The sequence below is a fragment of the Bicyclus anynana genome, chromosome 6, assembly GCF_947172395.1.
Source record: "Bicyclus anynana chromosome 6, ilBicAnyn1.1, whole genome shotgun sequence".
Classification (NCBI taxonomy): Eukaryota; Metazoa; Arthropoda; class Insecta; order Lepidoptera; family Nymphalidae; genus Bicyclus; species Bicyclus anynana.
Genome location: NC_069088.1, coordinates 15,321,473 through 15,339,438, shown reverse-complemented (window position 1 = coordinate 15,339,438; position 17,966 = coordinate 15,321,473). Strand labels below are relative to the sequence as shown.

Sequence of the window (17,966 nt, the reverse complement as noted above, 5' to 3'; positions counted from 1 at the left end):
GATTATGCGGTTCGCAACTCATTAGGGAAATATTTTAACTACATTATGTCTAATTCATTTTACATTCGCTTACATTACGCTTGTGTCTGTATATCTGTTTATCTGCGGCTCTTATTCATTATTCGTTTACATTATCTGTCGTATCTTTGTGTTTGTCTGTGGTATCCGAGCATTTAAATGGATGGAGCAATTTGGACTTAGTTTTAATAGAAAATTAATTCAGCTAATCGGAAGGTGAGGAAAGAGCATTATTGATCAATAAAATTTCTCAGTCAAAAGTTGTCATACCAGCCCCTGTAAACGCTTCGAAAATTAGAAAAATGTATGGAATGACATTTGCTATTGACAGGTCACGTCATTAAAGTCTGTCATTCCCATACATTTTTTTTAGGTTTTCGAAACGTTTGCGATCGTAGAAAGAGACTCGTCGTGCCACTTGGCTACCCCTGTAGCCATACTGCCTGCCAATTTACTACTATACTCTACTAATATTATAGAAACATTATAGAAGACAAGCCAGAGATAGTTTATTTTATGGAGGCTTAAACGTCGACGGTATTTTATGAAAGGTTACTGCAAAGCTAAGTGATTAGCAACTGGGGACATTATGTCTTAAATGCCGAAAAAAATGCGCTTTACAGAAGGCCGTCCGTCTGGAAATACCTACAAAGCCACGATAACCCAAACTCCATAATTCGATTAAATACCTAACTTATCAGCTATGGTAGAAGGCTGACAAACTTTCTGCCTATCGCAGGCTATTGTAGTCCATTAAGTGTTGCGAGATTTCCAAATTTGTGTATTTTAATTATCGTAATTAGGGTTTTTTTTAATATCCGAATCTACATTAGATTAAGGCTTTTAATTGCTAGACAAGACGCAACTTTAATTTATCATCTTCATTCAGAGCTTTTCAAGGCTTCTACGGGGATTATGTGCATTGTGAGGGTTAACAAAAGCAGATTTCACTTTGAACACTTCTACACAAGCTTCTATCTCAAACTATGGACCATTAATTTTCATCTGGCGTGATTGTGGTTAATTTCTTTTTGTGACGGCCGGTGATCAATTACGAATGGAATATAAAAAGGTGAACCATTATTTAGACGTTTTTAAAGGTTTTGTTTAGTGCGTGACAGTGCATTCAACTCGAACTATGTACCTAGGTATATATTTTTCGTAAACGATTTAAAACTACGAGCTATTACATATATAACTATCATGCCAATGTTAAGTGACGATGGAGTTCAATTTTGTCGGCCTGGATTTACAAGACGGAAGTCCTAGGTTCGACCCCCGGCTGGGCCGATTAAGGTTTTCTTAATTGGTCCAGGTCTGGCTGGTGGGAGGCTTCGGCTGTGGCTAGTTACCACCCTACCGGCAAAGACGTACCACCAAGCAATTAAGCGTTCCAGTACGATGTCGTAAGTAGAACCGAAAGGTGTGTGGATTTAAGCGTTCCAGTACGATGTTGTAAGTAGAACCGAAAGGGGTGTGGATATATTGATATTTATTATCCTGCTTCCATTTTAGATTGCATCGTCACTTGCCTTCAGGTAAGATCGTAGTCAAGGGCTAACTGTACAGAATAAAAAAATGCTGTATGTTAACATAACTTGACTTTTTACCTGTACATTTATTACAAACTAACAGGCGCCCGCGACTTCGTCCACATGAAATTCAATTTTTCAAAAATCTCGCGGGAACCATGATTATTTTCAGAACAAAAGTAACCTATATGTTGCTCTATCTTCCAGTTAAAGTCCCATTCAAATCGGCCACGGTTTACGGTAATAAACTGACAAACAAACAAAGCTCGATTGTGTTTTAGTATCGAGTAAATAAACACTTGAGAAAACACAGTTCTTTTGAAATCAGACATTTAAATTTCATTTTTATATGTATATGTACTTATAAAGGACTGTTGTTAAATTAGAGTGACCTAGGGTACCATTTTCGATTATTGGACCATTGTCCTTAGCATTTCTGGGGCAAACTATTACTTTTAATTGTGGCTTACATTCGTCTTATACAAAATACATGCCACCGTGCAGTTTTACCCGCATAGTTCCCGCTCCCCTAAGACTACAGAGATAATACATATAGTCTTCCTCGATAAATGGGCTATCTAACACTGAAATAATTTTTCAAATCGAACCAATCCGTTCCAGAGATTAGCGCATTCAAGCAAACAAACTCTTCAGCTTTATAATATTAAAAGAAACGATAAGGTTGTGTAGAGTCGCACTAAAAATGGCATCTTGTGCTTATTTATAAACAAACAGCATCACAACATAATGAGAATTTCATTTATAAAGTTGTAACAACGGAGTCTTCGAAGTTTCAGTATGCTATTGTTACGTTTTATTTGGAAGCGTGGATTTCGTGGCACACCGCTATGTAAATTGGACGTTAGCTTCGCAATAAGAGCGACTCGTTAGTGCCAACGTGTGCACTTGCCTTTTCTATTTGGCTATGCGCTACCTATTTTAAAAACGTGGATACTCTCCCGTGATGTTTCCATTTTTTTTTTACTTTCAAATTACGTTGCAGTTTTGACCCAGTTTTGTTAACTTGTGGTGCGAAAAGTTAGTGATAATTACAGCTATGTTCCTATTAGTTGTATAGCGTCTAATTTTAATTTCAAGCTTGACCGTTAATGCGATTATTAATAATAGGGATGATGACAGTTTTTTAAATTGTATTTAAATTAAGAGTATGCTAGCGAGAACCCAGCGGCTCCCTGCGACCCGCTTGATGTCCTCGGTCCACCTAGTGGAGGGTCGGCCAACACTGCGCTTTCCGGTGCGGGGTCGCCATTCCAGCACCATGGGACCCCAACGTCCATCGGCTCTTCGAACTATGTGGCCTGCCCATTGCCACTTCAGCTTCGCGACTCGCTGAGCTATATCAGTGACTTTGGTTCTTCTGCGGATCAGAAGTGAGAATCTGATTCGATCACGGAGAGAAACCCCAAGCATAGCTCGCTCCATCGCCCGTTGAGTGACTTTGAGCCTTTTTTATGAGGGCTACAGTTAACGAGTTAAGTGTTTACTTATCCTCAAAATAAAACTCACCGTTTTGTTTCCCAAGTTTTTGACTCGACAGTTCAAATAGGCGGTCTTGCCAAGTAGCGCGGTGACGTTTTTGGAGGCCGCCAAGTCGAAGTAGGGTCCGGTGCGGGGTGTGGGGCGGGGGGCCTCGACCGCCACCCCTGGCCGAATCACATTCTCCGCCGCTGGTGGTGATGTGGCCGAGGTGTTTGTCGGCAACCCCTTGCCAAGTTCCCGTTGCGCTGATGACACTGCGAACAAATAACATAAAATAAATAAAATAATAAATAAAGCCTTTATTTCCAATAATATAGAAGTAATTACAAAACATTATTCATAACAAATCTAATATTAATTTTAATTTCGTACATGTCAATTTTAATTCGAAATGTTATCGAACAAATAACATACGTCATCGGTTTTGGTGACTTTTCTGGCGGAACAAGATGTGTATATTGAATTTTTCTACAAATACTTCAACTTCTAATTCCCTGCTGTTGATGCTCAGTATATTTTGGTGTACAATGTTAAAGTTACAGTGCACTTCCGTTGTCGTATTTTCTAGTTTAAAGAATTTTTAATTCTAACAGTACTGCAGTCAGGTATAAAAATATTTGTACTATTAGTACAGTTTGTAGACAAGTCAATAGAATAAGTTACAATACTTGTAACTGGATCGTTTATATAATAATTAACATTTCTGACAGTACTATATCATTCGTACTCTGTCATTACGTGACAGTACTATCATTCCTCTTTCGTTCTTCGTTCTTCTATTTTCTAAATTGGCTTAGGTTTCATCTGGTGGAAGCTTTCGGCCGTAGCTAAATACCACCCTTCTGGCAAAAACATACCGCCAAGCGATTTTAGTTATGTTTTAAGTCGAACCACATTTTTTTTTGTTTTTCTGTATCTATTGGCTTGATTATTAAGTTAACCAAGTATCGCTCATAATAATAATTATTTACGCCGCGAAGTTTCTAATTGATTCCTAGTACAAGAGATATACATGGTTATAAATACTTGTATGATGTGTTTATAAAAAAAGTCATATTGCTGCTGTTTTTTGAATTGCTAATGTTTTGTTGTCCCCGATCGTACTCGTACCTACATTACATTTATGCACTTACGGTTGATCGCCTGAAAATGGAATCCAATAAAACCATCAAAATATACCACCTTTTGAATGTCACAGCAAACAAAGGCCATGTTGTGAGTAGCAAATACCTAACAAGTGAATAATTAACCGCGGCTTTAACCTAACAACACGAACGCCTGTGCGGTTAGCTCATTGTTGTAAAGTTGTGTAACATTGCCCGGACGTGTGTACAGAGAGGTAGTTTTAGGCATAAATCACTGACAATTTAGTAATTGCCCCGAATTTAGGTGATGAGAATGTAGCTCATTTACCCTTTCCACTATGTGAAGCCAGTCATGCGGACACGGACGCCATTTTGACGACCTCACTATAGGGCTGCCAGTCCACCGAAGCGGAGCGAGGAAGAGGAGCCGAGAAACGGAGAAATATTAACTAACTAGCTGACACCGCACGGTCACACCCGCGTGCTTCCCGTTCCCGTAGAAATATAAGGATAATATATAGCCTTTCTCGATAAATGGACTACCTAACACCGAAAGATTTTTTCAAATCGGACCAGTAGTTCCTGAGATTAGCGCGTTCAATCACACAAACAAACGAACAAACAAACAAACAAACAATAAACGAACAACCAAACTTTTCAGCGTTATAATATATACACTATAAACTAATTAACTAATATGATTGCACAAAATCTCCGCTCCTCTTAAGTGGACAGGGACTTGCAAACTAGTTTAAAAATGAATTAAAACCGGTAAACGGAGCGGGGAAACGAAGCAGCGAATCACGTGCAGGAAAGCGGAGCGGGCGAGTTCCTTTGGGGTACTTTCTTCGCTAAGTCACTTCGCTCCGCAGCCTCGCTCCGCTCTGGTGGACAGATACAGTACGCAACTCCGCTCCGTATTAGTCCGTTTCTCCGCTACGCTATCGCTCAGCTGTGGTGGAGAGGTAGCCTAACAGCGGTGTTCGTTATTTATAGTACCAGGACCTATGTTAGATTTTCCTATACAGAATTCATAATAGTGAATTATATAATATACTGGTGGAGGGAGTGAAAATAATGAGTTCCGATTGTCCAGCTGGCCTATTCACTAATTTGGTCTTCAATAACAACCTATTAAAATGAACCTTATATAATGATATCCCAGTGTAGGTATATGACCATTGCCTTCGATTCGGAGGGGTAGGTTCCAACCCGATCAGGAGTATGCACCTCTAACTTCTCAGTTATGTGCATTTTCAGAAATTAAATATCACGTATCTCAGACGGTGAAGAAAAAACATCGTGCGAAAACCTACTATATACACTATTCAAATTCAAATTCAAAATTATTTTATTTGAATTAGGTTTAGTTTACAAGCACTTTTGAAAGGTCAGGTAGGTATATGTCAAAATTTTATTTAATCTAATGGTGGTAATAATAGACGAAAACTTAAAATAAAAGTTACGAGGGTTTCAAACGCGCCTTGGTCCGAGCACGAATCTCCTCTCAGAATGAGAGGGGTAGGTCTAGTCCACTACAGTGGCCCAATGTGGATTGACGGGCTTGACACACGTTGAAAATTAAGAAAATACTCAATTAAGCAGGATTCCTCACAATGTTTTTCCTTCACCATGTGTGATATTTTTTATTTCTTAAAATGCATTTAACTGAAAAGTTGGAGATGCATGCCCCGGACCAGATTCAAACCTACGCCCTCCGAATCGAAAGAAGAGATCAGATCCACTGGGCTATTTCGTTATAATAACCTTTTTAAATTATCAAAAATCGAGACAAGAGACTCTATGGACCCATGAAATTAAAAAATAACATTAATACAAATTCTTTGTGAATATTTAAATTAATAATAACTTAAAAGATACCTACAAGCGGTATCTACGCGTTTTTCGATAAAATATTACATCGCTTGCGAATGTAGACCTTAACGGTGAGGGTTAAATGTTAAAATCGATTACGGTGTGGTTCTTTTACATTAGCCTTTGGGCAAATGTATATATAAATTGTATGACTTCTCTGTTTTAGGGTACGCCCAAGCATAATATTTGCTTTGCCAATGCCACTTGTACGGAGTGCTTTTAACCCACACATTTAGGGTGTGTACAGACGAATGGCAGATAATGTAGAGAAAGGGTATAATGTAGTAACGTAACTCAGCCGATGGAGCTAAGTACTAAACTAACGTTGACCTAAGTGTTGGACCACACTATGCGTATGATGGCCTCCGTGGCGCAGCGCTATGATGATGTCCTGGGTTCGACCCCCGGCTGGTTTTCTTATTAGATCCAGATCTGACTGGTGGGAGACTTCGGCCATGACTGGTTACCACTCTACCGGCAAAAAAGGCGTACCGCCAAGCAATTTATCGTTCCGGTACGAAACGTTCATGTACAAACCGTAAGGGGCGTGGATTTTCATACAATTCCTAACAAAATAGCCCGCTTCTTTCTTAGATTGCATCATCACTTATCATCAGATGAGACTGTAGTCAGGCGCTAACTTGCAATGAATATAAAAGATATGCGATCTGTAGCGTGCACTCAATAAAGTCAAAGTCAAAGTCAAAATTCATTTATTTCAAATAGGCTTAGTTTACAAGCTCTTTCGAAACGTCAGGTAATAATATTAATGGTGATAATAATTATTTGAAAACTTAAAATTAAAGTTACGAGGGTTCCAAACGCGCCTTGGTCCGAGAAGAGCCCACTATAAACTCAGCCAGGTGAATCCTAATAGATGTGAACATGCACAGCTTATCACGAAACTGTATTGGGGCAGGAATTTACCATATTGTACAACTAGTTTATGTTGTACTCTAAGTAAAAAAAAAACTTGTACCCACTACATGTATCCACTCTATACCGCAAAAATTTCAGTCCATAAAAATAATATTATGATCATTTAATTATTATTTTCATTTGAAGTCATTACCTACAATAACTACACCTTTAATTTGCTTCTATAGTGGGGCCAAACAAAAAACTGTTGACAGTAAATTCAAGTCGCCAACCAGCCCCCCTAGCCAAGTGGCACGTCGATTCTCTTTCTACGATCGTTAACGCTTCGAAAACTAGAAAAATGTATGGGAATGACAGATCTTGATCACGTGACCTGTCGATAGCAAATGTCATTCCCATACAACGTTCTAGTTTTCGAAGCGTTAGCGACCGTAGAAAGAGAATCAACGTGCCACTTGGCCTGTCGATAGCAAATGTCAGTCCCATACCACTTTCTAGTTTTCGAAGCGTTAGCGATAGTAGAAAGAGAATCGACGTGCGACTTGGCTAGGGGGGATGTATTGCTGTATTCTGAAAATACACAGCATCAGATAATTTAACCAACAAACTACTAATTACTTTGAGTGAGGGTTGTAACCACAGAACAAAGCAAACGTTAAAGCTATCGCTTTGTTGTAACGCATACCGCGCGGCATGGAAGGGCCGTTTCGAAACGAAAACCCCGTTTCTGGTTTTGATTTAATCCCAGCTCAATTTTTTGGTGTGTTAGCAAGACTCAGCGAACTTTAAGCTGTGTTTTTTTTTATTCTTGACAAGTTAGCCCTTGACTACAATCTCACCTGATGGTAAGTGATGATGCAGTCTAAGATGGAAACGAGCTAACGAGCTAGTTAGGAGGAGGATGAAAATCCACACTCCTTTCGGTTTCTACACGACATCGTACCGGAACGCTAAATCGCTTGGCGGTACGTTTTTGCCGGTAGGGTGGTAACTAGCCACGGCCGAAGCCTCCCACCAGCCAGACCTGGACCAATTAAAAGCTGTGTGAGCGATGCAAATGTATTCGACGTACATCAGCTACCAATTTGTAATCAAAGAAACAAAGATATCAAAGAGATTGGGTAACGAGCATGTCGAGGGCGACGTCGCAAAAACACTGAGATGTCTCTGTGCTCGATGAATAAATGATTGATTTTCCGGTGTACTTCCTGTCGAGTAAAAAGATCTTTGGAGGTCGACCTGCGCACTCTTCATACGTATACGTTCGTTATCAACCCATATTCGACTTTCTGCTGAGCTTGAGTCTCCTCTCAGAATGAGAGCGGTTAGGCCAATAGTAAACCACGCTGGCCCAATGCGAATTGGCAGACTTCACACACGCAGAGTATTGAGAAAATTCCCTGGCATGCAGGTTTTCTCACGATGTTTTCCTTTATCGTTTCAGACACGTGATATTTAATTTCTTAAAATGCACACAACTGAAAAGTTGGAGGTGCATGCCCCGGATTGGATTCGAACCCACACCCTCCGAAATCGGTTATTTAGGTTCGAGGTTATATCCATTGGACTATCACGGCTCTCACGGCACCCACTATACCGACTAGTTTCAAGCCCATACGAGGCACTTAGTCAGTTTGGATCGTGCCGCGTTGCAAAACCAGCTCATGGCTAAGGGCTCTGTATGGGTTCGAAACTAGTCAGGCATACTCAGACGTTGTATCACGTGAGTTTTAGCCGTGTTTCATAATAAATTAATAAAGGATAGGTACAAAAGAAGACGATAAAAAATATGAAAGAATATTTTGAGATACTTATAACTTGTCTCGCAAATGAATATTTTACACATAATCACACTGAAACAGCTGAATAACTCAGGATAAAACAAAAAAAGTTCGCCGAATGGCTCAATCAATAAATATTATAAAATTGTTAATTCAAAATGTCCTGTGATTTTCATTTTCTTCCAGTTTATACAAAACAATACTGTAGCATCTTGAATTTATACGTCTCATCATAATATATTAAGAATACGAGAGAACATTGAGACTGTTTGCCTTTCGAATATATATTATATTAAATTCAACAAGCTGGCGCTGTGAGCATCCTTTATTATACTGAAAATTCAAAATATTCTTTATACAAGTGAACTTTTACAAGTTCTTGAGTCGTCAAGTCTGTCTGTTAGATAATGACTAGGTACTTTAGCTCGGGTAAAAAATGCAAACTTACGTTTTACTGTAGCTATAATGAATTTTTTTTATTGTAGATTTAATCTGACTGCGATAAAGGAAATAAATATTTAGCAAAAAATCCTGGAGCCCCATACTTAAAACACAAAGCAAACCAGACATTACTAACACCTGACACCATGTTGTATAAAAGCTTACGTAACGTTGTGTTGCTTTTAAAGTATACAGTAAGTTGCACCATTACTACGAGTAAGTATACGGCATTTTTTTACGTATATTGCACCCGTAGTAAATAATAAGTTGCAAGTTAGTAGCATATTTTTCTCTATATAAAGAAAGTTTAAAGATTTTAAGCCTAGATATTCACCTACTCTTAAATTTAAGTTCCACCACCGCCTAAACTTGCAGTTCGCGTGGAATTCGAGTTTTTCTCATTAATGTTTTTCCTAACTCCGAGCTGTAAAATATACTGGTGTGAATTTTCCTCCAGATACAATTTAAATTGATATGGGAAAACAGAACATTTTTAGTTATCGCGAGAGACCACATTATTACAGACTCAAAAATAGTTTTCAGATTTGTTGATAACATTATAAAAGTACTTGGTTTTTACGTCGTCGGCACACTACATTTAATATTGAATTTAGTAATAGAAATAAATAGAACATGTATAAATGTTTTCGTAACGCACTTAGAGAACAAAATCCTACATTAACAAATGACTGATAAAACTCCTTTAATTACTAAATATATCACAGCCACTATCATGATTCATGGGCGGGTGAATGAAATAAACGGGCAAAGATGCGCAATAATAAAACTGACCATTACCGAAGTAAACAATATTAGCAAAAGAGTCGTTGCCATAAATTCAGGGGCAAATGCCCAGCCGCGACAGTTGGCGAAATTGCGGCGAAAGACACATTATTTCTGAAAGATACAATCTCGAAAAAAGGTTATAATTTATCCCTCTATAAGCATACAGTGTATGATTTATTTTTTTAAGTATATAATACGCGACTTCGTCCGCGTGAAATTTGGTTTTTCACAAATCCCTCAAGAACCATGGATTTCTCCGGGATAAAAAGTAGCCTTTGTGTTAATCCAGACTATAATCTATATCTATATAAAATATCAGGTAATTTGGTTCAGTAGCCGAGTCGTGAAAAAGTAACAAACATTCGTGTTAATCCAGAGTAAAGTCCATTCAAAATTTCAGCCAAATCGCGACGTCCATAACATACATCAATACAAACTTTCGCGTTTATAATATTAGTAGGATCTTCGATCAATAGCTAGATTTAGTTTAAATATGGGTTTCGACTTTCGCCATTGGCATTGTACCATCCTGATGGCAAAGATGTATCAGCCAAGGATTTTTCCATGATATTATGTAAATAATATGGGTTACCTACGTTTTTGTAGGTACTTGGATATATTCGGAATTTTAAAAACCAAACTATGAGTAGGTATAGGTCAAACAGATTTTAAAATTATGCCTATGTATATACAAATACATATTGCAACACAGATAATAAAAATTGCATAAAAGCGTTTAGGAAACAAAAATATCTTTGAGTAATATAAGATATTCGAGTAATATGAAATGAATAAATAAAGGTCAAATATGTAAGTCACATATACTCGTACGTTATACCAATAATACCGCAGATTAAACTGAGCAAGAAAATCCGATAATCCAAGGAAAGCTAATATATTTTTTATCTACAAAAAGTATTTCTTTTATAAATATCCATCGGTAGGTACTCAAGCGTAGTTAAATGTAGACCTCACCACGCTTGAATACATAGAATATGTATCAATAACGGTGTAGGAAGGTACACTGTTGAATGTTGATACAAATGTCCATAGGTTGTTTAGCTGTTGGGAGGCTTCGGCCGTGGCTAGTTACCACCAAGTGAGTTGACGTACCGCCAAGCGATTTAGCGTTCCAGTACGATGTCGTGTAGAAACCGAAAGGAGTGTGGATTTTCATCCTCCTCCTCAGATTACATCATCACTTACCATCAGGTGAGATTGTAGTCAAGGGCTAACTTGTAAAGAATAAAAAAAAGGCACAGATACAATTATTTCCACAACTGGAAAATGTTTGTGCGATCAGCATGAGTGTTTTCCCGTATCTGGGTGTACTTTTCTATCTATATCAATATTCTAAACTAATAATTAATACGTTTAATATAATTAGCACGTTTGTGGTATTGTAGGGGGTTATGAAATACAGAACTGTTTTTGAAACTCTTTTATCACAAGAAAGCCATATTATTTGAGGCGTTATAGGCTATATTTCTATAGAAAGCGTATTTTAATTTACTTACTAAGGATTATTTCCAACTAGCGAGAGTCAGTCGTAGCCAGACGCTAGTAATTCATGTATTCATATATTCATAACATTCAAAGCTGAAAGTTGACAAACTTTACTGCACCGGCCATGAGTAAGTAAGTAAGCATGAACTTAAGCACTCTTTTAGATAAATGCCTGGTAAATAAATTCCCTTGTCATGATTATTTCCGATATATAAAGTCTTCGTATTATTTCAGAAATTTACACAAAACTTTATTATTTATACCTGAACCACTCCTGAATCACTTCAGCCATTGGTCAAAATCGTACACACAATCGTTCATTGGCTATTGAATTTAAAAGGACAAACGTGATAATATTAAAATAATTCATATAAACGGCATTCTGTGAACTCTCGAATGAATCGCAGATTCAACAATAAAATCATTTGCACAATTGCAATTGAATAATATTGAATCAACAGTTAAGTTATTGCGCCGGAGCGAACCGTGCCTTGAAATCATTTTGTCAGATTTGTATAGAAATATGAAATATTAACTTCTTTTGTCTAAGGAATTCCTCAGAAAAATAGGATATAACAGGTCTTTATTGCACAAAAAATAAAGATACAATTAAATAAGAAAATACAAAAGAAAAGTATAATGTGCAAAGGCGGTCTTATCGCTAAAAGCGATCTCCTCCAGACATTCAATGAAATATTTAAAGAAAGAAAAGTGCAAGACAACAAACAGGAGTTTTCAAAGTCAGTAATTTTACACCCCCGTGTCTCGAACTGAAAAGAACCGCAAAGCTATTGGTCTAAGATCCGTTATTAGAATTATGTACCCTCGTCTGTTATTAAATTGTAATTAGAAATAAATGATAGATGGGGAGAGCATAAAGAAGCTTTATTTCAAATTCTCAACCACGACTTCCTATGTGCGTTTTCCGCCGTTATCAATTTAATAATTTTTAATTGTTTGGTTACGATTTAACTAGGCAACATATGTGGATTGAGTCAAGATGAATATTATCTGTCATTTACTTCTAATCACAATTAAATAACAGATGAGGATATTTCTAATAACGGACCTCGTACCATATGACGTGTTTCCATTCAATATTACAGTTAAAATAAAAACAACTTTTTGGAAAAAAAAATTAAAAAGTTGCAACATAGAAATATCCACAAACAAATATACCTACGAACGGAATGAAAACGAAACATCAATAGCCCGTAGACGTCCATCTACATTTAGAATGCTGAACTAGGTCATATGCCGCTTTCAAATGTCTAGGTCTACCTAAAATATCACATACCTTCATTGCAAACAAAGTTTTGTTTATTCTATGATTCCTAATCTGGCAATAGCAAAAGTTTTTTTTTTAACTTTAGTAAAATTTATTTTGTTCTTCAATTTTTGTTGTACGAGTAGTAACCAGTTTCCAGAACAATAGGGATGATGACTAGGTTTGAATTTATGATTTTTTTGATACATTCGGGTAAATAATATGTTGACCAATTTATACATAAACAAGAAAGAAATTAAATGTTTATGTACAAAATATAAAAATATCCATACTAAAATAAAAATTCTTTCTGTATAGAAAACAAACAAGTATATTTTTAACCATCTAAATCCTGGACGTCTATCGGCTGATAAGGTAAACCTAGGTGCGAAACTATAATACAGAGAAATATTATGTTTGGCATCATTAATAAAATAGAGTATACAACAGGATTAATAGTATCACCCAGTGATCCGGTCACAGTCTTCGATATAAAAATATAATTACATGGATAACGTACTAAATTTATTTTTTATATCAAAGAAATTTAAGTAGATATGCTATAAACTCCGCAAAACTTACTCCCGGAGCGAGAGAACTTTATAGCAGAGTGAACATTGAAAGGAGAGAGGCGTAAACGGAACGGAAGCAGACCGGAAATTTCTGAGTAATTGAGTTAAAACAAATCATACAGAATATTGACAAGGATGCTCTCCTGACAGATAAAATCTATATTTAAATTCAATATGAAGAATTATTTTGAATTAAATAGTCTAGGATATCAGTGATTATTTTATTTACTTAAATGTCTGTTATAAAAAGTAATCATATCAAAAATCTTCTTGAGAAAAAGAAATCTTTTAAGAAATCTTGAGTTTATGAGCAGATTTATAAATAACTTGAAATAGTTAAAAAAAACTAAAAAACGTGCTTTTAGAAGCACTAAAAATTACAAATATTGGATTTAAGTCACGTGACTATTTTTTTCGTATTCCTGACAGCAAACCCTTTCATTTGATATCCATATCATGGGGGTGGATTTCAAACAGCCAGTTTGCCTTGGGAAGGATTGGATTTGTAATGAAGTTTCTTAGCTAGTCATGTGTTATCATCAGAACTCAGAGCGTGTGCAAAATTTCATCCTACACGAAGACCGGGAAGTGGGTCAAATTAAAATTGCAAGATTTGTCTTTCCTACATAGCTAAAGTGATTGGGGAGGCCGCCATATTGGATTTGTATTGACGCTTCTTAGCTAGTCATGTATTTTCATCAGAACTCCGAGCGTGTGCAAAATTTCTTACATACATAGTTACAAGTGAAGCTAATATAAAGCGTGTAAAATCGATATAAATTCAATTTTCAAGTAAATGTTTGTCGAAATGTTGCAACATTTAACAGATGTCCAACACTGCGAACACTATTAAAAAAACCTCATTAACTAACTACCGATGAAATCTCGAAACTACAACAGTATAAAAACTTTCAACGAGTGTAGTTACTGCAAAGTCGGCACAGAACACAAACATTGCCGAAGCTTTTAAAGATTAAAACAAAGAAAAAACTTTGGAGAACTCGGAATTAAGTGAGTGAGAAAAATTCTCGAGACTCCGTTTCAGTTTAAGGTTCGGAACAGACAGCCGTGTAGCATCCGGTTCAATGAAAAGCGGTGAAAATAAATCCAAAGACATTTATTACTGGAACGTGGTAGTTCTATAAAAAATGGTTCCACAAAGTGGGAGTTATATGAAATATGGATCGTGGTTTCATTCTGATAATACTGTCCTTTATACTTCAGTCATTGCGTCAATATTGTGTAGAGGTTGAAGGCAATATTATAGTGCACAATTGTGTACAAACACGTGTGGTGTGTACTTTCGACTCTGTCACCTTCATAGTGTGATGGGAGGCGTTAGATTAATTATAGGCGTTATATTGTGGTTTATATGCTCTTCCGCTTTTGCAATTCACGGGGATATATTTACTGCAGACTAGCTAATTCCTGAGATTTAATTTAAAGAAAAATTCCCAACAAATGGACCACTATATGGCAAGTCTCCTATAGGAGTGAGGATATCTAGTTTAGCTCCACCACGCTTCGACGATGCAGGTAGGTGGGATTGGAGAAAGTTAATGTTTTAAACGAATGTCAAAATTTAATGTCAAAAACAGCTGTGACGTGACGTTAAACGTGCTTATCAGGAATCTTATCCCACAAACTATTCGTTCGAGGCCGAAAATCGATAGTTATATCATGGCAAGTGATTTTGCTACGAAATAAGTAGCACTGCATGGGTATCCTCTAAATGTGTAGCTCTTTGCTACGAAATGTGTAACCACTATATTATCATTTCTTTGTTAAACAAAACCAGTTAAAGTATTTTAACAAGCATCACTAGCTTTAACTTTATCAGATGTTTATCAATCATTCACGGAGATCAAGAATGGTTCATTTATAAGTTTGAAGTTCTTTTATACAAGACAAAGGAAAACTTAAAAAAAAAAAATCATGACGATGTGACACTTATATTTTTAGTTCTTACGTCGATTTTGACCCCGTGGCACATAATAATGTTTATTTTTAAGTGAAAAATGATACTGGAATTTTTGAAACCACGAGTTTTAATAAGTAATTTGACTCTTTTATAATCTTGTCCTTGATTAATGTCCATAAAAATTATCTCAAACTGTCTATTACTATTTGTATAGACTCTCGAGAATATCTATCTAAGCATAAGCAGAGACTAGTAGCAACCCTATTACCGCACTACTAAACGATTCCGATACCATGCCATGTAAATGCCAAATAGGAGCATGTGATGAATAATATAATATTGCGTTTCTGGTTTCGTGAGCAGCATGGCTATATATGTGAGATTATCATAAATTACTTATTTAATAAGGAAAATGTACAGTTCATACATTATTTCAAATCTTAAAATACTACGTTGTGAGCTACAGTGAATGCTTAAACAGATTTCTACAATAATTTTTTAAAATTATAATATGTCACTAACCGACGCTCTGCGTTTTTACCTGCGCAGTTCCTGTTCCCGTGAGTAAACGGGGATAATATATAGCTTAAGACACCCACAAATAACGAGATTTTCTAGTGGTAGAACAATTTTCAAAATCAGTTTATAGATCCAGAACTGCACTACAGCACCACAAACTCTTTCTAATATTAGCCTAAATTGCATTTGCCGCTATACAATTACAGCCAAACTCTAACTTTTTGTTGAAAAAAGAAATAATTAAGACACACCTACATATACGAAAACAACCAAATTGTAATTGCCTTACCTGGAGCACACGTAATATTACGGCAATAAAAGCCTGACAAGAGTATTATGACCTCACATAACTCGCATAAAGTTAAATTAACAAACGAAAATGAATTTATTTTATATCATGACCCTAAAGCCCTGCCCTGTGTAGGGTGACCAAATCCGTAGTACAAGGTATGTTACGGTTCATTTTAAAGAATATATATATTTTTTTATTCTTTACAAGTTAGCCCTTAACTACAATCTTACTTGATGGTAAGTGATGATGCAGTCTAAGATGGAAGCGGGCTATCTTGTTAGGAGGACGATGAACATCCACATCCCTTTCGGTTTCTATACGGCATCGTACCGGAACGCTAAATCACTTGGTAGGGTGGTAACTAGCCACGGCCGAAGCCTCCCACCAGCCAGACCTGGACCAATTAAGAAAATCTCAATCTGCCCAGCCGAGGATCAAACCCAGGACCTCCGTTTTGTAAATCCACCGCGCATACCACTGCGCCACGGAGGCCGTCATATACATTTAAATTCAGTGCATATATATTTAAAGCATGCAGAATTAAAACATATATATTTACACAAGTCAATAGGGCTCTCAGTTGTTGAGATTACCTACAGTTTAAAATTTAGTGTCTTGGCGTAAATAAAACATTAGTTTTATTACCGTCGTGCACTGCTGTACTTATAAAAGAATTCTGTAGGTTATTAAAGTAAGCAGTAAATAGTTTGGTAAAGTAGTACTTTGGTTTGTCTATATAACTTTTCATTAGTAATTCGATTAAAGAACTTCAAGCAATAAGTTCCTCTATCAAGCACTTATTGTTTCTGACCTTCTCTTTGAGAACCATAGTATATAGAGTCAAGTTATGTGTAGTAAACCCATAACTCAGATCCATGAGTTATGAGTTATGAGTAATGACTAACAAAATGAATTATTTGAATTTTTTGATCAGACAAACTAATATATTATAATCATATAATAAATAACATTTTTCTTTAGGACTTTCCCTTTCTGTTTATGGTAACTCTAATTCTACATATCAGGGTTTCCTCAGGGCAAATCGAGTTAGGTCGCTGGCACGGGTATGTAATGCATCGTTAAGCGAATGTTTTCGCTCTTGCCATAGGGCATAAACCTCAGAAAGAACATGGAACCCGGAGAAATAACAGAGAGATTGTGTTGCTATTATATTTCACAAAGATTTCATGTATTTGTATTCTAAATCCGAGAATAATTCAAAGAATCGAAGCCTTACATACAAAGCTGTGGGTGGATGTAATCTGAAGAATGTTTTGTATCGTGTATATTTTTGGGTATGTAGGTAGGTAGGTAGTATTATACCAATATTGCCTACTTACTTTAATCGTTCTGTATTGAGATAAATAACATCGTAAGAAAGTTTAGTATAAAGACAAAACTTGACATCAATGTAAATTTATGAATCATATACTTATATTTTTATAAATAAATGATTGTTGTATGTGTCTTTCTAAAGTACTATACTAAACCGGTTTTGGTAAATTTTGCTACAGAGATATTGTACTTTGTCTTTCCGACATCCTTTGTTATAATATTATTATATATACTTTATTTTTTATTTCCAGCGTGGTGGACTAAGGCCTCATTTCTTTCATTCTTAGAGGAGACTTGAGCTCAGCAGTGAGCCGAGTTGGTAACGATACTTTATTTGCACACCACAATGACAGAAACAAGAGAAGAATATTATGAAGCGATCAGCATACAAAGGGCGGCCTTATCGCTAAGAGTTATTTTTACCAGGCAACCTTTATTGCAAAAATTATAGAAGGAAATATGAAGGAACAACTTATTACATCTCGTAAATTTTATAAGAAAAAAACAAAAGAATATAGTTAAAAATGAAAAGGCAATCGTGAATAAAGGTCAACTCGTGCAAACACACAAAAACGAAGTCCGAAACTTTTAGAAGTTAGAATTTTAAAGACAATCATCACAAGTTAAACATAAGCAAGATAAACGATAAACGGTAAT

At 36.3% G+C, this 17,966-nt stretch overlaps 1 protein-coding gene across 2 annotated transcripts in view; it reads right to left on the bottom strand.

The window, feature by feature from the left end:
• The window catches only part of LOC112053383 (tyrosine-protein phosphatase Lar-like), a 126,709-nt gene that overhangs the window by 30,622 nt on the left and 78,121 nt on the right, over nt 1-17,966 (bottom strand). For both annotated transcript variants that reach the window (XM_024092783.2, XM_024092784.2), the window contains exon 3: nt 3,078-3,304. In XM_024092783.2, the coding sequence (XP_023948551.1) occupies nt 3,078-3,304 (227 nt within the window). The remainder of the gene's footprint in view (nt 1-3,077; nt 3,305-17,966) is intronic.